The sequence below is a fragment of the Cynocephalus volans genome, chromosome 12 (genome assembly GCF_027409185.1).
Source record: "Cynocephalus volans isolate mCynVol1 chromosome 12, mCynVol1.pri, whole genome shotgun sequence".
NCBI classification, from domain to species: Eukaryota; Metazoa; Chordata; class Mammalia; order Dermoptera; family Cynocephalidae; genus Cynocephalus; species Cynocephalus volans.
In genome coordinates this window covers 41,431,318-41,458,755 of record NC_084471.1, presented here as the reverse complement: position 1 = coordinate 41,458,755, position 27,438 = coordinate 41,431,318, and the positions used below count along the sequence as shown (strand labels likewise).

Sequence of the window (27,438 nt, the reverse complement as noted above, 5' to 3'; positions counted from 1 at the left end):
TGAGGTGTAGCATTAGTTGTTTATTTGCCATCTTTCTATTCTTCTGATGTATGTGTTTATTGAGATAAACTTCTCTCTTAGAACTGCTTTTGCAGTGTCCCACAGGTTTTGGTATGATGTGTCATTATTGTCATTAGTTTCAAGAAATGTTTTGATTTCCTGTTTAATTTCTTCTTGGACCCATATGCCATTCAGGATAATGTTTAATTTCCATGTATTTCTGTAGTTTCCAGAGGTGTTTTTTGTTATTGATTTCTAGTTTTAACCCATCTGGTCTGAAAAAATAAATGAAATAATTTCAATTTTTTAAAATTTGTCGAGACTTGATGAAAAGTCTGATGGTAATCTGATAGGAGCTCCTTTATAGATGACTTGATGCTTCTCTCTTGTAGCTTTTAAGATTCTTTCTTTGTCTTTGCGTTTTGTCAGTTTGACTGTAACATGTCTTGGAGAGGACCTTTTTGGGTTGAATATGTTTGGGGATCTTTGAGCCTCCTGAATCTGAAGATACTTGTCTTTCCCTATACCTGGAAAATTTTCTGCTATTATTTCATTGAATATGTTTTCAATGCTGTTTCCTTTTTCCTCCCCATCTGGGATACTCATGATTCAGATATTTGACAATGAAAAACAATAATAATATAATTTGTGGAATTAAATAAAACAAATTGGTGTTAAACAATAAATAAATAAATTTTAAAAATAAATATTTACTTATTCACTTAAAAAAAATTTGTTGAGACATGATTTGTGACCTAACATGTGGTCTATCCTGGAGAATGTTCCTTGTGCTGAGGAGAAGAATGTATATTCTGTGGTTGTTGAATGCAGTGTTCTGTAGATGTCTACTAACTCTAAGTGGTCTAAAGTACAGTTTAGATCTTGTGTTTCTCTGTTGTTTTTTGCTTAGATGATCTGTCTAATGTTGATAGAGGGGTGTTCAGGTCCCCCACTATTATTGTATTTGGGTCAATCTTTTTCTTTAGGTCTAATACTGTTTATATATCTGGATGTTCTGATGTTGGGTGCATAGATACTTATGGTTGTTATGTCTTCTTGCTGGGTAGATCCCTTTGTCATTGTATAGTGGCCTGCTTTGTCTCTTTTAATGATTTTTGGTTTAAAGTCTATTTTATCTGATATAAGAATAGCTACTCCTGCTCATTTTTGGTTTCCATTTGAATGGTATATCGTTTTTCCATCTTTTCACTCTTAATCTGTGTGTGTCTTTTCAGGTGAGGTGAGTCTCTTAAAGACAGCAGCACATTCTTGGGTCTATCTTTTTAATCCAATGAGTCAGTCTGTGTCTTTTGAGTAGGGAATTTAATCCTTTTACATTAAGAGTTATTATTGACAGGTGTACTAAATACCAGTGTAAGATACTAGAAATATGAAAAAAAAAAACAGGAAAATATGACACCACCAAAGAAATATAATAATTCTCAAATACCACATCCTATAGAACAGGAAGTCTTTGAAATGATGGAAAAGGGATTTCAAGCAACAGTCTTAAGGAACCTCAGTGAGACACAAGAAGACTCGGTTAGACAACACAACAAAATGAGAAAAAGTATCCAGGACCTAAAGGAGGAAATGAACAAAGAAATAAATGCCCTTAAAAAAGAATGTAGCAGAGCTTGTGGAACTGAAGGATTCATTCAGCAAAATAAAAAACAGAACAGAGAGCTTAAGCATCAGGCTAGAACAAGCAGAAGACAGGGAATTTCTGATCTTGAAGATGGCCTTTTTGAAATAACCCAGATGGACAAAAAAAAAGAAAAAATTTTTTTTAAAATGAAGAAAATCTAAGAGAGATAGCAGACAACCTTAACTAAACAAACATCTGAATCATGGGTGTGCCAAAAGTGGAGGAAAAGGAAAATGCATTGAAAACATATTCAGCAAAATAATAGCAGAAAACTTCCCAGGTATAGGGAGAGATATGGACCTTCAGATGTAGGTGGCTCAAAGATCTCCAAACAGATTCAATACAAAAAGGTCCTCTCCAAGACAAGTTATAGTCAAACTGGCAAAATTCAAAAACAAAGAGAGAATCGTAAAAGCAGCAAGAGAAAAGTGTCAAGTTATCAATAATGGAGTCTCTAGACTAACAACAGACTTTTCATCAGAAATCCTAAATGCCAGAAGAGAATGGGATGATATATTCAAAACACTAGAAGACAAAAATTCTCATCCAAGAATGCTGTACCCAGGAAGGCTATCCTTCAGAAATCAAGGAGAAATAGTATGTTTCCCAGACAAACAGAAACCGTGGGAGTTCACCACCACACAACCAGCCCTACAATGAAGAAGTATTACACCTGGTATCTGAAAAATAGCCATCTCTATTATGAATGCACAATAAAAAACAAAACCCACCAGTAGAACAAAAATGCAAACAAGAGACAGAAAAGAGCTTTACCTACCTCAAGAAACCAACAAACACAGAAGACAAATAATAAAGTGGAAAGAAAGGGGTATAATTGTAATTTGTGGTAGTGGGCATGCTTCCAGTATGGCTTTGGCCATCATCTCTTGGGCATGAGTGGTGACAATCAGTTTTGTATCGTACAAATATTCATAACCAATAAAAAAATTTAACAAAATTTAAAAAAGTTATTTTTAAACGTCCAAACAAAAATCAATAAAATGCCAGGAGTGAAGCAGGCAGTTTTTCAGCTTGTGTTTTTCATCTATACAAAATTCAAAAGCAAAGAAATACCAAGTGTTTGACTCCCAGCTTGAGACAGGGAGAAGAAAGAAAATACAAAGAAGAAATACAAATAATCTCTTAAGATTTTTCTGCCATCTACACATCTCTCAGGACATTTGCATTCAGGAAAAATCTCTTTAAATGCTTTCCATAGAAATCACACGAAGGATAGGTAAAGATGGCTCTTGCAACTTAACTTTTATATTTAAAAAAAACTGGTTACCCTACTTGCTTAGACAACATCATTAACTATAGTTAAGTAAATAAATTTCTCTTACTTATTCTGAACCCTGTCTACATATAATTGTGATAGTTTCCATGCAAAACAGATAAACTGCAGACCAAGCCCTACAAGCCAGAGTTCTGAGAAATGCTGTATTCTCTGAAATATCATTTCTGCCCTTGCCCCAAGACCGCCAGAGTAAATTTAAAGTTTGCCGGGTCACCCATGCCAACACCATTTCATATAAACACTCTGAAAATGGGCCTTATGCCATTATCCTCCTACCCTGACCGAAACTCTTACTATGTGATTCCTTTCAAATCCAAATCATATTTTCTTAAACATTTTTGGTACCTATTAGTAGAGTAATACACACACAAATAGATCTTCATTGACAAATGTGTACTGTATTAGGCCCTTACAGATGTTGAAATAAACTTTGATCTTGATGCTTTATTTTCTAGACTCCTAAATGTGTCTCTTGTTACAATTCCCTAGAGTATCTGGTATAATGTTTGTCATAGTGAATGTCCAGTAAATATTTGTTAATATAATTTAAAATTTGAGGTAGAATTGTGATGATTCAACCTTCAACACAATTGTGCAACCCCTCCTCTTTTTAGCACTTTTGACTCTTGGTTTCTGTAAGATGTTCCCTTCTGGTTTTCCTACTCTGTTCATGGTAGCTCTTTCACAGTCTCCTTTTCTGACTTCTCCTAATACTCACCACCCCCGCTTTTTTTTTTAAACTCTAAGTGTTGAGGTGCCCGGAGATTTATATTTGGCTCCTTTCTCTTTTTTTTTTAATAAGCACACAACCCCTAGGAGATCTTAGCTTAAGTGACCTTATTCTGTCCTATGGCTTTAAAATCTACTTGTACATTGATTATTCTCAAATCTCTATTTCCAGCCCTGAATGCTCCTTAGAACTTCAGATCAACATATTTATCTGATCAACTGTTAATATTAGGCATATGTGTCAAATATACCTCTCAAAACTTAATAGTCTAAACACCAAACCCTCTCATCCTTCGATCTTCTTTATATTAGTAAGACATGCCATTATTCATCTGTTTGCAGAAAATGAAAATTCAGGAAGTGTTCCTTTCCTCCTCAATTCTGCCAGTGATTCGTTTTCACCACACCATCTAAACACATCCCTCACTTCCCTGCTTCTAATTAGTCCAACCCTTCGTTACTACCACCACTGCACTAACCTAACTGGACTTCTGAGCTGCTAGGTTGATCTTTTAAACCGAAGTCAAATATTTCACTTTCTTGCTTAAAATCATTTAATGGATGACTGTAGCTCTTAAAATAAAATTCAAATTTCTTAACATGATTAGTAAAGCCCTACATGCCTGGCTCTTATCTAACACTTTATGAAGTCATTTGTAACCACTTTCCTCCTTACCATTAACTTCCACTCACGCTAGACATTTTTTTGTTGCTTGAACATACTAAACTCTAGAACTTGGGCCTTTGCAGTCCCTGTTCCTTTTGACTGGAATATTATTTCACCTACTTCTTCACAGGAACAGCTTCTTATAATATAGATCTCTATTTAAATGATCCCTCAGAATGAATTTCCCTAACCACTCAATCAAAAATAGCAATGCAATAATTTTCTGTAACATCATTTTATTTTAATGATCATTGATCATTTTTTTATTTCTTTTTCTTTGGGTTATTTTTAGAGTCTGCCTTGATCATTACTATTTCCTTACTGCCTTGAATAGTGCTTAGTACCAGCAGATACTCTAGAAATTTTTCTTGAATAAGTAAAACTTGACTGAATAGGCTCTAGTGGGTAAGGCAGAAGGAATTGTTTTCCAGTGCAGGTGATGGTGAGGACAGTGCCATAAAAAAAGGCAAGAGTAATATGGAAAAAAATTAGATCTATTTTGGCATTAGTCAATAAGTATGGTTATTTTGAAACTACTGATTTTGAGAAGAAATAACTATTTTAATCTAATTAACTAGAAAACAAAGAAGTAAGCGCTTAGAGATTAGAATATGGCTAAAGCTAGGGATTAAGTAAGTAAAATAAAAGTGCAGATTTGATAGAAAAATGGGACATTTCACTGGATGAATAAACTTTAAATCCTAGAGGTGGCTGGAAGTTACCTGAAAGAGTCAGACGGTTACCATAATGAATGAAGGTGGCTGATGTAAGGCAATTTGGAGAGACAGAAACCAAGGCAAATTAACAGAGAATGTGCTGTCAGGTGATTCTTGTCCTATAGACAGCCCATGCTATTAGGTCTTTTGATGTTTTCAGAGAAACTAGAAAGTCAGGTTTTTTTTGTTTGTGAAAATACTCTATTGCTTGCAACTAATTTTTAAAAATGAAAACGATGTTTACTTGTTTAAACTTAACATATCACTAGTCCAGATCTGGCCTGTGGACAGCTGATTGTAACCTTTGGTTAAAATATATTTGTGCTTATGTGTTTACTGCCATTAAATGTTTCCATTCTGTTTCTTATGAGCATTTTTTTTTTTTAATTAATTAATTAATTTATTTATTTAATTTTTTTTTTTTACAATTTTTTTTTATTTTTTATTTTTATTTTTTTAATTTTATTTTGTCGATATACATTGTAGCTGATTACTGCTCCCCATCACCAAAACCTCCCTCCCTTCTCCCTCCCCCCCTCCCCCCCAACAATGTCCTTTCTATTTGCTTGTTGTATCAACTTCAAATAATTGTGGTTGTTATATCTTCTTCCCTCCCCCCCCCGATTTGTGTGTGTGTGTGTGTGTGTGTGTGAATTTATATATTAATGTTTAGCTCCCTCCAATAAGTGAGAACATGTGGTATTTCTCTTTCTGTGCCTGACTTGTTTCACTTAATATAATTCTCTCAAGGTCCATCCATGTTGTTGCAAATGGCAGTATTTCATTCGTTTTTATAGCTGAGTAGTATTCCATTGTGTAGATGTACCACATTTTCCGTATCCACTCATCTGATGATGGGCATTTGGGCTGGTTCCAACTCTTGGCTATTGTAAAGAGTGCTGCGATGAACATTGGGGAACAGGTATACCTTCGACTTGATGATTTCCATTCCTCTGGGTATATTCCCAACAGTGGGATGGCTGGGTCGTATGGTAGATCTATTTGCAATTGTTTAAGGAACCTCCATACCATTTTCCATAGAGGCTGCACCATTTTGCAGTCCCACCAACAATGTATGAGAGTTCCTTTTTCTCCGCAGCCTCGCCAGCATTTATCGTTCATAGTCTTTTGGATTTTAGCCATCCTAACTGGGGTTAGATGGTATCTCAATGTGGTTTTGATTTGCATTTCCCGGATGCTGAGTGATGTTGAGCATTTTTTCATATGTCTGTTGGCCATTTGGATATCTTCCTTAGAGAAATGCCTACTTAGCTCTTTTGCCCATTTTTTAATTGGGTTGCTTGTTTTCTTCTTGTAAAGTTGTTTGAGTTCCTTATATATTCTGGATATTAATCCTTTGTCAGATGTATATTTTGCAAATAATTTCTCCCACTCTGTTGGTTGTCTTTTAACTCTTTTAATTGTTTCTTTTGCTGTGCAGAAGCTTTTTAGTTTGATATAATCCCATTTGTTTATTTTTCCTTTGGTTGCCCGTGCTTTTGGGGTCGTATTCATGAAGTCTGTGCCCAGTCCTATTTCCTGAAGTGTTTCCCCTATGTTTTCTTTAAGAAGTTTTATTGTCTCAGGGTGTATATTTAAATCCTTAATCCATTTTGAGTTGATTTTAGTATACGGTGAGAGGTATGGATCTAGTTTCATTCTCCTGCATATCGATATCCAGTTATCCCAACACCACTTGCTGAAGAGGCAGTCCCTTCCCCAGTGAATAGGCTTGGTGCCTTTGTCAAAGATCAGATGGCAGTAAGTGTGTGGGTTGATTTCTGGATTCTCTATTCTATTCCATTGGTCAGTGTGTCTGTTTTTATGCCAGTACCATACTGTTTTGGTTATTATAGCTTTGTAGTATAGCTTAAAGTCAGGTAGTGTTATGCCTCCAGCTTTATTTTTTTTGCTGAGCATTGCTTTGGCTATTCGTGGTCTTTTATTGTTCCATATAAGTGTCTGAATAGTTTTTTCCATTTCTGAAAAAAATGTCTTTGGAATTTTGATGGGGATTGCATTGAATTTGTATATCACTTTGGGTAGTATGGACATTTTCACTATGTTGATTCTTCCGATCCAAGAGCATGGAATATCTTTCCATCTTCTTGTATCCTTCTTATGAGCATTTCACTTGGGAAGTACCTGCCTATTTACTACACTGAGCCAAAAAGTGGACTTTCTAAATGCACTGTCTCTCATAAGCATATATAATTTGACACTATTATACGAGATGTTTAATTAGCATGAAGCAACATGCAACATAATCAGTTCAGAAGCTGGTAAATAAAACTAGAAAGTTGGATTTTTAAATAATTCCACTTCCACATTCTCAAGTCTTTCTACTTGAATGTCATTCCTCCCACCCTCTTTCCTCCATTTCCTACTCCCTTTTAAAGTCTCTGACTCTATTTTATTTCCATGGGACACAGGGAAAGTTGAATTTCTACCACTGCGATCAGGACAGAAAAGTAAAAAGATTTGCATATTTCAATATTGTATCAACAAAAATATGATTTAAGAATTTTTTAACATTTACTCGTACATATTTTTGGGGTACAATAAATTCATATCTTTTCAACTGAGTCATCAAATGTGGGTGAGAATAATAAACTACTTTAATTATTTATTTTTTAAATTTATTTTTTAATTGAAACAATTGATTCTACATATTTATGGGGTACAGAATTGACTATCAGCAACATGGGATGATCAAATCAATATTATCAGTATGTTAATTGTTTAAAACTTAAAGTTATAACAATGAGTTGGTTACTGTTATTTTAGTCTCACAAATGGAGAGATTTTTTGACTCCAGTGGAGGAGGGGACATTTTTCTAATGATAAGTTCATTTGAATTTCCAAATTTCATAATTGTACAATAAGAGACAAGTTTTATTTATTATATGAAGCCAAGGAGAGATAACCTGAGATTACATTTGATATGAAAAACATTAGGACACTACATATATTACTGCAATACAATATATATGATGAAATAACATATAGAATAAGAATAAAAAAATCAGAATAGTCAAGCAAAAAAATCTTGAAGATTAGTAAGGTTTTTATGGTAAAAGTAAGACATGCTTAGTTACTGATTCTTTATACCAAAGATGAAAATGTTTTATGAACATTTTGCAAGCCTAAGAAGTAATCTGGTTGAAGAAAATGAATATGATCTGTGTTATCTATCATTGATTTGAAAAAAGTGGTATGTTTCATGACATAAGAAAAAATAATTAACTGTTTTGCTGAATTAGAAAAAAAACTAAACAATATAAAGTAGTATGAAATCACTGTTCCAGATAAGTATGCGTTTTGTTCTGATGACATCATGTTGTGCCCAGGCACTTACTAATATAACATCTTACCCGAACCTGGAACTTCTTAATAAAGAGTTAGCGATGGATGGCTATTTTGAAATTAAATTGTTCAAAATTTAATAAGTCAAAAGATCACCCAGTTTGTATAATACATTTTATAAAAGTTTCTAAAATGGACTGTAGAATAATAAAATATGTTATTATTGACTTTCTCTGAGCTCATACAAAAGAGCATAAAGATGGAAGATCCAGGGAGCAAAGTCAGAATGCAAGCTGAGAATTAATTTGGGTTACTCTCTGAATCTGAATCTGCAACTGCAAAATAGAGTAAACAAAGGAAACAATATTCAGTCAACTGAAGCTAACATTTCTTTCTCCTACGTACTCTGATCTAGATAATTAAAGCCAAATTGCTTTTTTCTTTAAATCATCTGTATAATAGGCATAACTCTACTTCATACTTAGTATATATGGACACAAATATAAGCACAAACATTATAAATGGCAGAAATATTTAACTTGAAACATTAAAATCTTGCAGATTATTTTACTCATCTCATTTTTCAGATTATCCTTATACGCAATAGCTATTTGAGTTTTTTTTTGTGTGTGTGTGTGTGTGTGTGTGTGTGGTGAGGGGTATAAAACAAAAAGCTGTTAAATATCTCTGTGGTGCACAATAGGTCCTTCTAATGCTGGGGAAATGCACAACTTTAAATGAGTGCGAGTGTGAAATTAGTATGGAATGAAATGAGACTCTTATAATGTGCATCTCTTATGGACCACCAAGACTGGAAGACAACAAAAAAGGAAAATTCCTGGGGTAACACTTAGGTTGTGAAAACCACAGGATACCATACTCATGAGGAATTTTAACTACCCAAACATCTGTTAGGTTAAAAAAAAATTCAACAAAACATGCCTCATCAAAGAAGTTTCTAAGGAATGCAACTTTATGATTTAAAAAGAAGAAAAACCAAATAGAGGGCAAAGTACATCTTAACATTATTTAAAATAAGAGATTGTTAATGTATTACTATATATTCAATTAACTTAATTTATTCTAAACAGTGTAATGTACTCATAATGTGATCAATGTTATTATAGTAACAGAGATAGGGATTATCCTTTCTATAAGGAAGCAATTATATAATGATAAGAGGTGATGTTAGCCATAAATAAATAGAAAATACTTGCACAATTCAAAACATATAGATGCCCATTTGGTAACGGTGTACATTTAGAATGGGGTCTATCCTGCTGCCACTGGATAAAATAAATGTAATTTATTCGAAACATGATGGTTGTACTTCTGCGAAATTAGATAGATGCTGTTGAAAGTCTTCTAAATTATTTGTCTGAGACTTACAAATGTGTGATTCAACACAACATTGCTCTCCTGTAGACCCATGTATTGAAGCTGTTAGTATGACCACTTAGGTTTCCACAGACTGATCTCTGACTCCCTATTACCACCAACCCTGCTCCACTGCAAACCTTTTCCTTTCTGTGTTTCCCTGTTAACAGTATATTGCACCAGTGTTCGTCTAGTTGTTCAAACTAGCAATCTAGGGATCATGCCTAATTCTTTTTAGCTACTCCCATGCCCCACAAGTCAGAGCCTGAGTTTTGAATTTGCCTTCTAAATATCTGTTATATTTGCTCATTTTTCTTGGGTAACTTTCTCTAAATCCAGACTCTTAACATTCGTCTCCTAGATTATTACAAAAGATATCTAAATGATCATTCTGTCCCCATTTTCCACCCCTCACCTGAACTAAGCTTTTGCATACAATTATCTGCTGAGAATCTGATAGTTTTCTATTTGCGTGTGTGTAAAAATCATACCTGTTAGTAAGCTCTACGAGGTCATTTATGACTTGGCTTGTCTCTCTCTCACATGCATTGCTCTTTCTCCTTTATGCTTTAGAATCTCTGCTGTTTTTCATAACGTCCTTTCCATCTTCTTGTTTTGAAGAGCAGCTACCTTTTCTTTATGTTTTACATTAAATACTCCCACCTCCCCAAACTTGTTTCTAAAGTGTTGAACATATTGCATCATAATTATTTATCTCTCTCTTCTGTGGGACTCTGAGTTCCTTAAAAGGAGAAATGACCAGGTGGCCATGTCTTTGCTTCTACCCTCTGTGCCTACTTGTTATCAAAGACTTGTGAATATGAAATAAAAGCATTTGACTTTAATGCAAAAGTGTTGCAGTGTCAAAATCCTCCATATTTCAAAATAGTTCATATTATTTTTTTTCTTTTTTTTTTTTTGTCTAAAGCTTGTCTTTTGAACACTTGCATAGTTATTGCCACAATTAAAATTTTCCTGGTCAGCTACTATGTTTGATATTTTCAGCTTCTTTTATTTCACAAACCACTCTGTTTTATATTGTGGGTCATTTTGTGATTTTCCTTTTTATTAATTAACATAAGAAATATGAATTATTGCATATAGGAAAGAAATATGCACATAATAAATTTAGGAGGCCTTCAGACAGTGAAAGAAAATAATAAATGCCTATTTCAAAAAGGAAGGAAAGTATTAAAAATATCTAAGTGATTAACTGAGACAATGAACTGGTAATAAATGTGTTTAGTGAGGTAGAATCATAATAGCTTGATGGTCCATGAAGAAAACAAAGGGGAAGAACAACGTTTAAATTTGGGGTGCAAGATCAAGGAAAGTTCCACCCAATTTGAACCCCACCAAGAAGTGGTGGGGTGCAACTGTGATCACAAAGAGGAGATGTTCAGGTGAAATCATAATTAAAAGAAATTAATAGTAAACATATAAAATTAAACTATTGAATAAAGTATTCAACTGTATAGTGTCAGAAAAGCTTTTTCCAGTTTTAGGCAAGTTTTCCAGAATATAAATTAAAATATCTGGAAATCCTATTTGCATAATCAGATAGTATGTCTTTTTCAGCAGAAGCACTAAAAGTGGAACACTTAAAAGAAATTATAAGGATTATCACTGTGTGATATTATTGGCTTTTACAACTGGGTCTAAGAAAGATGATATTATCCAAGCTTTTAGTACATAATCCAACCATCTCAATCCCAAATGAACTGGGTGAGACTTTCCTTGACACTCATAACCTCAAACTACACTTTTGAAGTTTCTAATACCCTTGATTATTATTACTTTTCAATTAACCTTGATATTTATTTTATCCTGATTATCCTGCATACGAATTAATGGGAGGACAAAATTGTGATATTTATCCTAGCCCTAGTACTTCTTTATGGTGATGGCTTAAAATTATTTTTGAATTATTCCAGGTTGTTCCTATGCGAAGTTCAAGGTAGCATAGAACTGGCGATATTTTCTTATGTTCTTATGGAACATGATGACTTATTCTTCTTGGAACTTTGGGAGTGGAAGGAAGTGTTGGTAGGGAGAACCCTACATCATACTTTATCCAGAATTAAAACAATTAAATGTTTTTAAAAGTGTCTGTCGGCTTGTTGCACGTGTCTTTATGTTGATCACCACCTTCCAAACTTCCTCCAAAGCTTCTCCCCCAGCCTTCATAGTAATAATTTGATTTCCTTTTCTCTTTTGCTACTAAGAGTTGTAATCATCAGTTACTTAATCTGAACAGCAGTGTCACTACTTTTTCAAACAGAATGTTGATGTTATAGTGCAGTGGTTCTTAAACTTGTGACACAGACATTTGGATCACCTGCAGGGAATGTTAATTGCTGGGCCCCACAACCAGGGTTTCTGATTCAGTAAGTCTGGGGTATGGCCTCAGAATTTGCTTTTCTGTGATTTCCCCAGTAATGTTGATACTGCTGATTTGGAAACCACATTTTGAAAAACACTGGATGTAGAAAATTGTTTTGTAAACACTTTAATATTCTAGGAAATTATCTGATCCTAAAGTAATAGTACTAAAATTAGAATATTTCATTCTTACCTGGCATGGCTAGTATTGGAAATGAGAGTTTTTTGGACTTTGTTTTTTTTTTTCAATTAAAGCCAGTCTGAAAAGAGTCAGAAAACAACTCATCTAAGCATCAGATAAGATGACCATACAATGAAGTCTAATACTATGAACATTTATGAATCATTTTCAGTACTCATCAAACAGTCTAATATGACAAATTCTTAGGCTTACAATTACAGTATTTGCCCTTTGTGGTACTACCTTGCTGTTGGGAAATCTAACTACAAAACAAAATTAAAGTCTTGTAAAATGTTAGGAAATACTGGCCAGTGAAATCACTGGGCTCTAGGCAAACAGCCAACACAAGGGAAGGACAACCAGCCATCACAGTGTTGTAACAAGTGGACAAGGATATATCCTGAGATACTCAGTGTGCAGAACTACAGTAAATCTAGTTACTGAGCTTCTTATGCTCTGAATTGTTTAAAACACAAGGAATCTGCCCAGCCAATTAGATGTCCTCTACTCCTAAAAGACATCTAAAATTCAAAGCTAATTCTTCCAGGTGTCCCAAATCAAAGTCATCTCACAATCCTAGAAGTTGTTAATACTGCTATAGCTGAGAAACAGCAGAACCCTTCATTTAGTGATGACAGTCGCTAAGAATCTGGTGGTCCAGTGTACCAAAACCTGAAACTAAAATACCCTGAATAGTAGGCCTGTTAAACAAACTTTAAATGGAACTTAAATTCAAATAGATATACAGACGATTTAAATGACATATATACAGAGCTCAAGATTTTCTGTCTTATGGGTGCTGTCAAATTATTTATTTATTTATTCATTCATTCATTCATTTATTTATTTACATTTATTCTTTTAGGAAAGTCACCATAGCATGGTGTACTAAAAACCGTAGAGTATTTTCTAAAACATTTTTCACCATTAAATTAGATTTACAGGGATCTGCAGAAGGCAAAGTTTCCAATAAGTCTTTGAATGTGCTTATTCTCAAAGTATAGTATTAGACACACTAAAACTTATTGGTTCTTAATCAAAGTGGCACAGACTTGGGGGCATTCAAACTTTTATACGGACGAGGCAAAATGATGGTGTATCCAGACTCACCTTTCAGCTAACACACTTAGCACTGAGACACAGATGGATGGGAAAGATGACCCTGACCCACATAAGACCCACATTCCTGTGCAAGGATAGAAGCATGATAATCAGGAAATGATGGTTATTAGTTACAGAAAATGCATTATTGTGAAAACCAGGGGGAAAGTGCTTATGAGAGGAAGTGATTGGATTATGGGGAATGAGAGAATAAGGATAGATCATTCCTACTGAGTAAATTGCTGTGATTTATAAGAGAAAGGGTATAGTGATATCTTGGCCCATTACTGACTAGATTCATTTCACAAACAATCCTAAATCAGAATGTGACAGTTTATGGGGAGACAAACAAAGTCTCCCAAAGATGCTTATAAGTTACTAGGCTTTTAAAGTGGCGTATTTTCAACTCCCCATACCTTTACCACCATCAGCTTCCTTTATTTTGGTAGCTGACATTCATAATTGTAATTTTATATCCTCCCTGTGTGACTCTAGTAATAGTTCACTGAACACTGTGATAAAAGAGAGAAATAATTCTGGATATAATTTACTATGGATTTTTGGAATTTTAATGAATTCCATAAGAAAGTTACCTAAAAGAACTTGTATATGCTTATAAGTATACCGTAATTGAGCAATACTAAAATAATTAGATGGTATTTTATAGTAGACTTGAACAATTTGGTGTTCTAAATCTTTTTTTTTAAATTACCTATGAATTAATCAAATAATTATCTTTCATTGCTTTAGAAAGATGAAATATATATTGTTATGTATTACATGCATTTAATATATTCATATATATTCAGTTGTGTATGTTTACTTCTGTTTTTTAGTTTTAGAGTTCTAATTCTTCAAGAAAGCAGGTTGATAAATTTTTCACAAAAGATTTAACACAGAGAACAAGTATAACAAAACAGGCCGTTTCATTAACACGTTTACTGAAAGTACAGACACTGTTTAGAGTGATTGTTTCTTAAAATAAAAAGGAAAGAAGAAGGAAAAAACACTTTGGGAAAAGTTCAAGAAATAGCATTAAAGCACAGCTCAGCAAGGGGCTGAATACCTTACTTTTTTGCAGTGATTGATCAGTGTATGGGATTTAATGTATTAGTATTATAGGTGGTTAGATGTGTCGTGAATGATCTTTGACTGTCACTTTCCTCTTAGCTCTGCCTGGGGTAGCAGACACTCCCTGATGAGGGCTTTGATTGCTAATATTTTTTTTCCCACCTTTTTGCATTTTTGAAGTTTTAAAATTTATAGGATGCAGGGTTCATGCAGTGCTTAGAGGGAAATCTATACTTTTAAACCCCTGTATTAAAAAATTTTTTAAATCTCAAATTAGTAAGGTAAAATTCTACCTGCTACTACTTCACAGCTACTGCTGTGGTGCTGAGCAGCTTTTGAAGTGGCTATGGCTGTGGCAGTAGTTGTGGTGGGACACCTGCATGGAAGTGCTGTTTTCGGCGTGCTCCTTGCCTGCTTCTGGTCAGGGGATGCTGCCCTCAGCTCCTGCCTAGGACACTGTGTGTACTCAGTTTCTTGCCTGCTTCCAGGTGGAGGGGGTTGCCCTCTGATTCCTAGTGTTAGAAGAATGATGGCAGGGTTGACTTTTTAACTGTGAAAGATGAGAAGTTGAACCAAGGCATTCTATTGCTTTCAGAGCTGGTGTACAGACATACTTGCAAGCCAAGGTTTTTCTTGGGAAATGGTTTTGGATCTGTCCTTAGTTGAGATCCCAAAGATACATTCTATGGAGCAGAGAAGATGTGGGCATATTTCCCTTGAAATATTTCCAAACACGAGGTACCATCAGCATAATCACAGAAAAATCTCATCAGTTTTCTCAGTCACAAAAAATTCTCAGCAGGTTGTTCATGATATCTCGGCAGCAATAATGTGCCACTCTGCTTGCCTGCTAGAATGAGTTTGTTTAAAAGTGTTCCCAGCAGCATTGAGTTGGTATACTTTATAGGGGTAAATGAGTCAGATAGATTTGGGGGATGTTTTCTCTTTCAATCTAACTGACTTTGTCTCTTATCTAGTATGAGTTAGATACCAAGAACCACAATCTATCTTAGCCCATTCTAGTCCATGATAATAAACTACAACATTTATCTTTTTGTCCATGATAGCCATTCTTACGAAGACTTTAGCAGTGGACCTAAAAGCCCTGTACCCATTTCCTCTCTGAATCTCTTTTCAACTTACTTGGCTCCAGCCTCACTGAAGTCCTTGTTATTCTTACAACACAACCAGGCGTAATCCTTCCTCAGGGCCCTTGCATTGGCCATTGTCCTCTTTGTGACACTCATCCTTCAAACATCCCATCTTCCCTCACCTCCTTCAGATCTTTGTTTAAATGTTACCTGCTTAGTGAGGAATACTTTGACCACCATATTTAAAATAGTTATCCCGTAAGCACCCCCATTCCTATTATTCTGCTTCATTTTTCTCCGCGGCACATAATACTTCCTAACGTGGTATATAATTTACTTGTATATTACATATTAATTTATCTAGATTTTTATAATATACAAGTGTACTTCAAAAAATTCATGGAAATATTTATAGTGCCTTTTAATCCAATTTTTCACTAACTTTTTGAAGTACCCTCGTACTCATATATTATTTGTCTTGCTCTACTCAAATAGAAGTTCTGTGATCTTTATCTCTGGTGTTCTTGTCTATCGCTAGCACCTCAGAAGTTCCTGGCATACTGCCTGTGTTTAATAAACAGTTGTTCAGTGAAGAAGAGGGTTAAATACTAGAAGTTTTATGGATAGGTCCACAGCTCCCTTGATCATTTCTATGGGCTTTGTGTTTTCCACGTACTTGGTACATGGTAGGTGCTCAATAAATCTTTATTTGTTCAATAAATGCATAAATTTTATCTAAAAGTCAACTGAACATTTGGATATAAATAATTACAAGGGAACCGTAAAATATTTTCTTATTTTATACCACTTGAAATATGTGAACTGTCAGAAAATAGTTCTCCACCATGGTCATTACAGAGCTAGAAGTCAGGTTTTGCAAATGCATTAACAATCAAGGGCCTTTAATAAATTTGTACTTTGCTCCTAGCCCATCCCCTTTTATAGAGTCAGAGGGAGAAGACAGGCTATTGAAACACACAAAACATCTTATATTTTTTAAAGCAGAGTTTCTCCATGAAGTGAGTATGCAATGATGATCATTGATAGTGTACCTGGTCCTGAAGCCTATCCACTCTTCATTTAACATTATGAATAAAGAGATTCAGAGCTGCAGTTTGTTTAGAAGGGTGGTTTCTAAAGAATATCCAGTTTGGGGAAAAAAAGAGGGTTGCTGCTTTTGAAAATGGAGTGCATTATCCTGTAAGGTCATCCAAAAGCAATTAATTATGCTGATGGCAGGAAATCTCTCACAGCTCTCATCTGTTATGTATAATTACAACTAAATGAATTAGGCTACAATTTGTAACAGTTTTCCTGGGATCATAAAACTAGAAGTGATAAGACTGAAAATGTCATGTTACATAGGGTGTGCATATGTGTCTTTGATCTCTTCTACTTTATTTTTTTTTAAAGCTTTTTATTTAGATCTTTAAAAAATTTCTTATTATACATGCATGTGGGGTACAACGTTGATTTTCAATAATTGTGTAGAAGGTGTGGTGGTTAGATCAGTATAGTTAGCTTATTCATCCTTATAATACGCAATCATTTTTTGTGTCCATTGATCAATTCCTCATTAGTCCCCTTCCTCTTCCCCTCCCCTCCCCATCTCCACCTCTAGTTTTCTGAAAGCTCAATGTATTAGTATGATTGTTGTTTCTTTCTTTCTCTCTGTCTCTCTTTATTGTTCATTTGTTTATTTATGGATTCAGCTCCCAGTTTTGAGTGAGAACATGCGATATTTCTCTTTCTGTATCTGGGTTGTTTCACTTAGGATAATTTTCTCCAGACTTATCCATGTTGTTGCAAATGGTAGAATTTTATTCTTTTTTATGGCTGAGTAGTATTCCATTGTGTATATATACCCCAATTTCCTTATCCAGTTATCCATTGATGGACTATTAGGTTGGTTCCATAGCCTAGCTACTGTAAATAGAACTGCAATAAACATGGTAGTGCAGGTGTCTCTTCAATCTGATGTTTTCCAATCCTCTGGATATATCCCCAGGAGTGGGATTGCTGGATCATATAGAAGTTCTATCTGTAATTTTTTAAGGAACCTCCATACTGTTCTCCATAATGGCTGTACTAATTTACAGTCCCACCAACAGTACAGAAGTGTTCCTCTTTCTCTGCATCCTCACCAGCATTTGTTATTCTCTGCCTTTTTTATAATAGCCAGTCTGATTGGGGTGAGGTGATATCTCAAAGTGGTTTTGATTTGCATTTCCCTGATGATTAGTGATGTTGAGCATTTTTTCATATACCTGTTGGCCATTTGTATGTTTTCCTTTGCGTATTTTTAAATTGGATTATTTGTTTTTTTGCTGTAAAGTTGTCTGAGCTCTTCCACTTTAATTGCTGGAGAAACTATGTACTCAACTCTGTCATCATTACTAACACCTCTCAGCTCTGCAAAACCCTGAATCCTTCTTCACCCTCTCCTCTCAATACTTCCCTGGGCCACATGGACTGAATTTTTGAGCCAGGGGTATCATTGTTCAGATTATTGCACAATAGTCAGAAGAGGTACAAGTAAGAGGAGAATGACACCTTAAAGACATTTTCCCACAGAAATTTTCTTTTACATATTTGCTAGATTTTTCTATAGTTACATTTGAGTACTATTATGAAAATATGCCAATGCTTTTATTAAAATATTTTTTCACGGACTGAACTGGGCATTTAAATTCTATACATAGTATTATCTCCCTAGGAAATATATTCTAGATATCAATCACTCATGCATAGTTTGAAGACTGTCACTACTATTAATCTCTGTCTTAGTCCATTGTGGGCCACACTAACAAAATACCAGAAACTGGGAATTTACAAAGAGCAGAAATTTATTTTCTCACAGTTCTGGAGGCTGGGAAGTCGATGATTAAGGTGCCAGAAGGTCTGGTTGTCTGGTGAGGGTTGTATCCTCTGGAGGGGAGAAATGCTGTGTTGTCACATGGCAGAAGGCAGATGGGCAAGCTAGCTGAATGCCTTGTGAAGCTTGTTTTATAACCCCATTCATGAGGGGAGGAGCTCTCATGACCTTATCACCTCTTAAAGGTCCCATCTCTTAATACCATCACATTGGCTGTTAAGTTTCAACCCCTGAATTTTGGAGGGGACACATTCAAACCATATCAACATCTTAAATACCTATCTGGTATTGAAATAAGCCTTTTGGCTTTCTTCAGAGCATGCATGTGATTCACTTGAACCAGATATACTAGCCATACATATACTATCCCAATTTATAAGAAATTATCTGAAATTTTTCTAAAACCTCTTTTCTATTCTTGTTCTGTCTTCCTAGTTCCAGGCTCACATTTCCAATTGCCAGGTAAACATCTCAGTCCTCTTGAGTTCCTCAAACTCAGTGAGTACAAAGCCAAATTTATCATCTCTAGCTATAGTCTTACCCCACCAAAGCCAGTATAAGTTCCTGAATGTGCTATTGTTGTGAATTCTGACAGCATTCTCCTAGCATTAATACGTGAATTACCTTTTATTGCTTTCTTTATCTTAATTTACACCCACATCTAATCAACCCTCAAGTTCTTTTCATTACATTTTCCAAGTGACTCCAGGTTTCATCTCCTCTTATCTATACCTACAGTTACTATTCTAGTTTAGAATCTCATTCTTCACCTGGCTTTTTGGAAATAGCCTATCTAGACTAAATGCATTTCAGAGCACTCATCTTTTTCACAGCTACCTGGGTTTTCTTCTTAAGTCGTTGGTAAAATACACTGTTTCTCAAAAGCCTCAGTGGCATCACATGTATCTCCGTGATATCTCTGCTCCCTGAATTTACGGATTCTGAATCTTTTTTGTTCCATGGATCTCTTTGGCAGTCTGGTGAAGTTTACGGACCCCTTCCTAGAGTGATATATTTGAATGTGTAAATAATAAATGTAAGATTACCAAGGAAAGCAATTCTACAGTAATACAGCTCTGTCTGTCTGTGGACCCTATTGTTTGTATCTTTGTGGCTTTGCCATGATCCCCTTACCAGTGAAGTTCTCCTAACCCAGTTCTTCTGATTATTGAAATCCTTCACATTTTTAGCCTAATACAATTCCCACCTTGTCTGTGCAACTTTACCTTGACTCCCTGCCCCATCTGTATTCATCACTTTGCCCTTTGCCCTCTCATAATAGATTATTTGTATTTCTATTTAGTCCTTATCTTTACTTTGCATTTTATCATAATATATCTTAAAATTGACAACAATGTGCCAAACACTGAACTAGCCACTTTCACATATTTTGTGTTAATAATTCTTTTTTAAAACACTATGAAATACACATATGATGGGAAAACTGAGGTCCAGACACTTTGTTGTTTGACCAAGATCACACAAATTGGTGCTCTCACTACATTAGAAATTATTTTAGGAAAGGAATATTTTATTTTCTTCTTTATGTCTTCTTAGGATCTATGGGATAGTACTTGTTCAGTAATGTTTGCTCATGTTAATTTAAAGTTCAGAAATATTGGGAATACTTATCTCTTAAGATTTAATGTCACTAGAATTGACTAGCGGCCCTGGCAGGACAGAGATGCACACAAGAGTATTCCTAGGGTTAATATCTATGTCAAATTTACTGTGACTAAATTTTTCTCAACATGCTGTTAACCTTTCTAATTCCTAATGGTTTCACAAATTGAAAACTTACACGTGAGGATTTTTAACAGTAAATTTATTAAAATATTGTCTCTTGTTTTACATTCTTAAAAAAACAACAAATAAGGATAAATTGGGAAAATAAGACCAATTAAAGAATTTGTTTGGAGTCATAATTAACTCAGGAAATATTTGAAACTTATATTTGTAAATAATAAATCAGAGCATTTGGATGACTTACTTCCTATTCTACTCCCTAAGTGAAAACAGTAAAAGCAACCTAATTTACATTCATGAGATAATATATTTTAACTATAATTCCCTTATACCAGCTTTAATTTTCAAGTGTGCTTCTTTGCCTCTTTCTGTAGTAAAATATGTTTCTGCAAGAATTTTCTTAAAACAACGTTGCTAAGTTATCTATTTTTAAAATAAAAATATTTATTTATTCAAAGGGATTTATTTTAGCAATGCTAATACTTTCTTTTCTAAGTATTATTTTAAGTTTAAAAAGCATGTATCTATGATTTTAATTAATTAATTTCACACAGTAATTAGTTTTAAAGAATTTGATCTTTTGATTTTCCAATGCCTTTAGCATGCTGTGGACCATAGATTAATGCAAAATTAATTCATTATGACTATCCATTTTTCATGGTCTTTCCTATTATTGTACTGGAGCAAGTAGTGACTCTAATGTGGCAGGGTAATTGATTTTCTATTGTCATAGCTCCAGATGGTCCTCCTGAAAATGTGCATGTAGTAGCAACGTCACCTTTTAGCATCAACATCAGCTGGAGTGAACCTGCTGTCATTACAGGACCAACATTTTATCTGATCGATGTTAAATCGGTAAGGAGTGTCTTACCTTCTGTAAAAAGTAGTATAGAACATGTTTAAGAATACAGGTTTTGGAACCAGACCAGTATTTGAATATGAATCCTGCCTCTGTTCGACTTTAGGCAACTTACTTAACCTCTCTGTGTTTCAGTGTCTACATCTGTAAAATAAAGATTAATAATAGTATACAGAGTACAGAGATTGTGTGAGGACTGTCAGTTAACATGCATAACGAAGTTAGAACATTATCTGACACATAGTAAGTGCTTAATAAATGTAAAGTATAAGTAACATGATTATTATTTACTCTCAGGGTATAGATGATATATATAAACATGTGGTTAAATTGATAGTAATACATTGGTATAAAATACAGTGGAAAGGGACTCATAATACAAATTAAAGAGAAAGGCCATTTGGGGAAATATCTCCCAGATAAGATAACATCAGAGCTAAATCTTGAAAAATGATTGAAACAGAACATGACAAGAAAATGAAAATAAAGGTGTAAAAGAATAAGCAAGGAAAAGCAAGTAGTTCACTTCCCCAGGTCATAGCATTCTAAAAGGAGAGTGCTGAGAGAGATAAGTCTAGATCAGGAGGCCAACTATATGAAAGTTACAGGGTTTGGGGTTTATGTTAAGGGCAGTGGGGTAACAATTGAAGATGAAAGCAGTGGAGTGAGATAGATTTCCATTGTACAGGATCAATATGGTTGCCATTGTGGAACAGTTTGAGAGCAGTGTGGGGAGGTGCAAAATTTGGCAAAGAGATAGCAAACAACTAGAGTAAATGGGTAAGAAAAGATAAGACCAGAGGAAATGCAGCACAGGAACAAAATGAAAAATAATTTATATCTACTGGATTTGATGAAAAATCAACCAACTCATGATGGTGAGTGAGAGGAAGAATCAAGGATGATTGTAAGACACATGGCCTGGAAAATTAAGAGAAGGAACATATATGTAGAGGAAAAGGCTGAGTTCAGTACTAGCCAGCCTAAGTTTGGGATGCCACATGAAGATACCACACTAGCAGTATTAAGCATGGATCTGGAGCTTAGGAGAGAAATTCTGAATTTGCAGCTTTGGGAAATGTTGGTACTTAGAAGATAGTTGAAATTATAGGAGTAAGTGAGATTAACTATGGAATGTGTAAAGTAAGATGAAGACCTGAGGATAGTAGCATGGGGAACATAAACATTTAAATAAGAGGCTGCTGAAGAGATGGAATTTGAGTAGAAAGGCAGGCAGAAGAAAACCCAAGCATAAAAGCAAACCCTTCACCTAAGTAAGGGGGATTGGAAATATTTCCCTGGCACAACTGCTTGGGTTTTGCTGGGCATGATGACCACTCTCTTGTAGTGGCATCTAATGCATTAAATTAGGTAACGTAAGTCAAATTCTTCTCTTACTTTCACTCTACCTTTACGTTTCTCCTGTATAATTTTTATAATTTTATTATGACTTTATATTATTTTTAAGTGGAGATACTTCTATTCCAAAACTCTTGTCCCCATTAAAAGAAAATTTAAGGGATTATTGATGCATTTGTTCTCCCATTCAGTCTTCAGTTCTGTTCCTTTTACAGAGCATATTTGTGAAGATTTTAATAGTTAATTAGCCAAAAATAGTTAACGTAAATGATGAATGCCTTGGGAATATGCACTAAAAACAAATTATAAAATGAGAAGACTGAACTCTATCAAATGGAAGGCATTTTATTAACAAAAATAGTTCTCCCTTGGAATTTGATTGACCTTAAAGGAAGGAAAAATAAAACACTTTAAAAAGTGATTTTGTAATCTCATTCTCATAGCCTTCTCACTGAGCTGAAAATTGAGTGAGGGAGAGAAAGAAATATGAATGGGGAAAATAATATTTTAATTGCTTATCTTATACAAGTTACATGTTCACCTCTTCATATGCATTATCTTATTATATTTTATCTAACTGCATTTTGATGTAAATATTATTATCTTCATTTTGTGTAAAGGGGAACTAAGGCACAGAAAAGATAACTTCTCACAGGGCTAAGACTTGGATAAAACCAGCAGGCAATCATGTTACAAGAGAAAGGAAAAGCCATCAAACAGCAAATAAAATTTTCCAATTTAAAATATAACCTTACCAAAACCCCTTTGGGTCAACGATAGCAAGAATTCAATCAGATTTTTGTACTTCACAGTTTCCCTCTGATTCTTGAAATTAACTAGAGGCATTTAGTTCCTTCTTTCATTCCTTCAACACATATTTTTAAATACACCCACCATGTCAGCACTGTGCTAGGTGCTGGATATAGAGAAGTGAGTAATCTGACGTGGTCACTGTCTGCACAGGGCTTATCTCCAGCTCCTTTTGTAAATATGTACGTATCAACATTCAAGAATCATTGGCTCCTTCGGTAATGGGCCACAATAATCAACCACATTGTATATCGACAAAATAAAATAAAATAAAATAAATAAATAAATAAAATAAAATAAAATAAAGAATCGTAGGCTTCAGACCAAGGAAGAACATGTACCATTGCATTTAAGACTTATGGTGTGGCCTGGCCTCTATAAAACGCTATCCATAAAGGCATGAAACTTTTCTCTTAAAAGACTTAAACAAAACTGACAGTTTTAAATAAACATTAATGGGCACAGACAGCAGCCTAGATGATTCTACTAAAAATTAATGCATTTTGTGATCACTTGTTCATTGATCTCTTTATTCTTTCACTTAAGAAATAGTTATTAAGTAGCACAAGGATGAAAACATAAAGTTCTTCTTTCAAGTAGCTCACATTCCAGTGGGAGACATCAGAATATAAAAAGTAAATTATAGAGTGTGACATATGGAGTTTTTGGGGAATATAAGTTAATAAGGTAATTAAAGTTCCTGTTATGGGAGACGCAGCATATAGAGGAGACTTCACAAAGCAGGTTACATTTGTTCTGGGAGATGACAAATGAATAGGGGTGCACCAGATGGGAATGGGTGAAGGTGGGGTAGGAAAAGGAAAGAAAATAGGAGGTGGGGCAGAAAGAGGAAAACCAGAGTCTAATTACAGACATTGTGTATAATGTCACACTTTAAAACTGATGAGAAACATTTCATAATAATTGTAGATGAACAAATATATTCTGAACAAACTTGGAATTGACTGAAGGAAAGTAGGGGGTAAAAAAGGTCTGAGGTGTCAGTCCTGGGTAACGGTTCACAACAATACAGGCAGAGAAAGTTTAGTGAAGAAAGATAAAGAACCTTTGTACATGTTGGGTTTGAGGACCCAGAAATTTTTTTTAATTGAATATTTTTAAAGATGTAATAGATCACATCCATATCATGTCATATTTTTACTATTTGGTGTTTATTATCCATTGTTTTAATGGAAGGCATTGGAATAGTTTAATTTATAAATAATTTATAAGGTCGGGCCCAGTGATCTTGTAGCAGTGTAAAGAATTCAGGACTTTCCAAATATTTGGACTTAGACCCTGTCTCAGCTACTAAGTAGCTATGGAATCTTGAGGAAGTCACCTCAGCTTCATAGAACCAGAATTCCAACAGCTACAGCAGTCTGAGAAGTAGCACAAACCAACAGTCAAAGTGAAGGCATTTGGGTGGGACCGTGACCAATGGGAGACCCATGCCCCATTAGAGGGATCAACTGTTACTCATCTCTAGATAATTTTTATCTGGAATGAATATAAGCCTAGTCTTAAGGAAAAGTCAAAAAGTCTTATTTTTATGTGATTCTTAAATGTTGACAACTAATTAAATACACACACACTTTGTAGCAGTGGGAAAATGCCAGATCAATAGGATTCCTATGCTGATTTGTTTTTCTGCCATTTTAGAAAAGTGGAAAACCTACCTCCACTGCTGTGTCTTATGGTGCAAATGGTCTATGTGACTGTTTGCAATACCGGTATTACTTATCAGCCTTTTGCTGTGTTTCTCATAGCAACATCTTTAACTTAAAAAAGCTATTAGAAAAGAGCATTTAAAGAGCACATGGAACCAAAAAAATGGAGGGTCAGGTTGAAAATGAACTTAAAAGTGCTAAACATGTATAAAACCTGTTTTTGAGTGTTTCAGTTCAGGTACCTGAGAGCAGCATTCATGATAGGATTGTGAATTTTGTCATGGTTATCTCAGAAAAAGCCCTTCTATTTAGTGCTAAAAACTTTTGGCTATGTTTCATGTCTAGAGTGAATAGGTAAAGCCTCTATCAAAGACAGACTATATATGGACAAATCATACAGCTATATTTAACACATCTAAGGATACTCATTTTTGCACATTTAATAATTATGCCATCCAAAATTAATTGAGTTCTTATCCAGAGCCATGCATAGTACTGGATCAAAGTTTTTCAAACAGCCATCATGAGAAGAATTTTTAAATTAATTAGAATACTGTAAAAGGAGCAGTAAATATCAAAGAGCATTTCAGAAAAAAGTTGTATTTCTGAAAATTGTGTTTCAGTTATAAAGTACATATATAATATCCATGTATCTATGTATCTAGCTGTAGAATTACCTTACAAAGTGTACTTTCTTTTGTCAGTAATGGTTAAAAAAAAGATCAGTATCTCTGTGCCAGTTCTGTTCTTTCTGAATCTCAATACAACAGTGTAAATAGGTGTTGTTACCCCAATTTTACATAGAAAATAAGACATAAAGAGCATAAGTGGTTTGTCAGATGCTACAGGTTGGGTACCAAAACCTATATGCTTTATTCTATAAAATATTGGAGTAGAAAGTAGAGTTTCATTAACTACAAAGATAATTTTTGCTTGTTCATTTGATATGTTGATTGATTGTAGTTGGTTGATTTTTTTTTTTTACTTTCAATTATTGAAATAATTACTTATTAGTAAACTGGTATAGTAACACTTTAGATGTCCTGGGGAAATCTAACTGTGAAATAAATAAATCTTGGCTAGATAAATATAACTTATGTAGCTTTGTATTATTATTATTTGGTGATTTGGATCTCAAGTGCTGCTTCCTTAATTGTTAGCTATTTTTCTTATAGGTAGATAATGATGAATTTAATATTTCCTTCATCAAATCAAATGAAGAAAATAAAACCTTAGAAATTAAAGATTTAAAAATATTCACAAAGTATTCTGTGGTGATCACTGCATTTACTGGAAATGTTAATGCTGCATATGTAGAAGGGAAGTCAAGTGCTGAGGTGATTGTTACTACTTTAGAATCAGGTAAGATGTATTTTTCATCATTGCTAAAAATTGACTGAGACTTAGCTGTCTTTCTTATGGTCTCCCACTTCCCCCAAAAGAGGATACATGTTATGAGAATTTTTAAAAACATATTATATAATAAAAAATTCAATGACTTACTGAGATTGACATAAGTGAAAATTTCTGTTTACATTTTTGAGGCAAAGAGGAATTATGTAGAATATTCAACCCCTGTAAATACAGAAACAAGTTAAATGTACCCAATTGTACTTTTTTACACTTATTTAATCTGCTAAATGTTTCAGAAATTGAGTTACCTTGCCTAAAAGATAATTTTTCCAACTTTTACAGCCAATAACGCTTCATCTAAAATTCCATTTTAATTATTTCTGTCCCATGGATTGAGTGAAAATTAAAGTAGTTATGCTTTATGATTAAATAATCTGGAATTCAAAATTGAAATCCTGGTCACATTTATCATAGCTGTTTTCTTCACTTAGTCAAATAACATGTTTTATCATGTAACTATTTAATAAATGTCAGAATCCATACAGATTTCCTCAAGTTTCTATGAACAGGGTCTGAATGAATAATAAGACTGTAACCAATAAGAATTAAATGTGGAAAGTCACTTAATATAATTCTCTCAAGGTCCATCAGGCATACAAAGAGAAATACCATATGTTCTCACTTATTGGTGGGAGCTAAAAATTAATAAATAAATTCACACACACACACACACACACACACACACACACACACACACACACACACACACACAAACCGGGGGGGGGGGGAAGAAGATATAACAACCACAACTACTTGAAGTTGATACGACAAGCAAACAGAAAGGACATTGTTGGGGGGGGGGAGAAGGGAGGGAGGTTTTGGTGATGGGGAGCAATAATCAGCCACAATGTATATCGACAAAATAAAACTTAAAAAAAAAAAAAAATGTGGAAAGTCAAAACTCCCAGAATTTGCTTGCCCCGTCCTCCTTCAGACTCCTGATGTTCTTTGCCACCAGATATGTCATTGGAAAGAGCAGATGAAGGGATGCATTGCTATAGTTTATTTGTTGCTATCTATAAGGTAAGTATAGGAAGTAAATATATTTTCAGCAAATCTTTTTATGATATTATATTCCCTATAAATTTTGTCTATTACAAGATAAATTTTATCCTCAGCACCCTAATATTCCAATTGTTT

At 34.4% G+C, this 27,438-nt stretch overlaps 1 protein-coding gene across 1 annotated transcript in view; it reads left to right on the top strand.

Moving 5' to 3' along the window:
• The window catches only part of PTPRQ (protein tyrosine phosphatase receptor type Q), a 215,036-nt gene that overhangs the window by 121,097 nt on the left and 66,501 nt on the right, over positions 1–27,438 (top strand). The window contains 2 exon segments of the mRNA XM_063075852.1: positions 20,921–21,042; positions 26,061–26,247. Of these exon segments, the coding sequence (XP_062931922.1) occupies positions 20,921–21,042; positions 26,061–26,247 (309 nt within the window).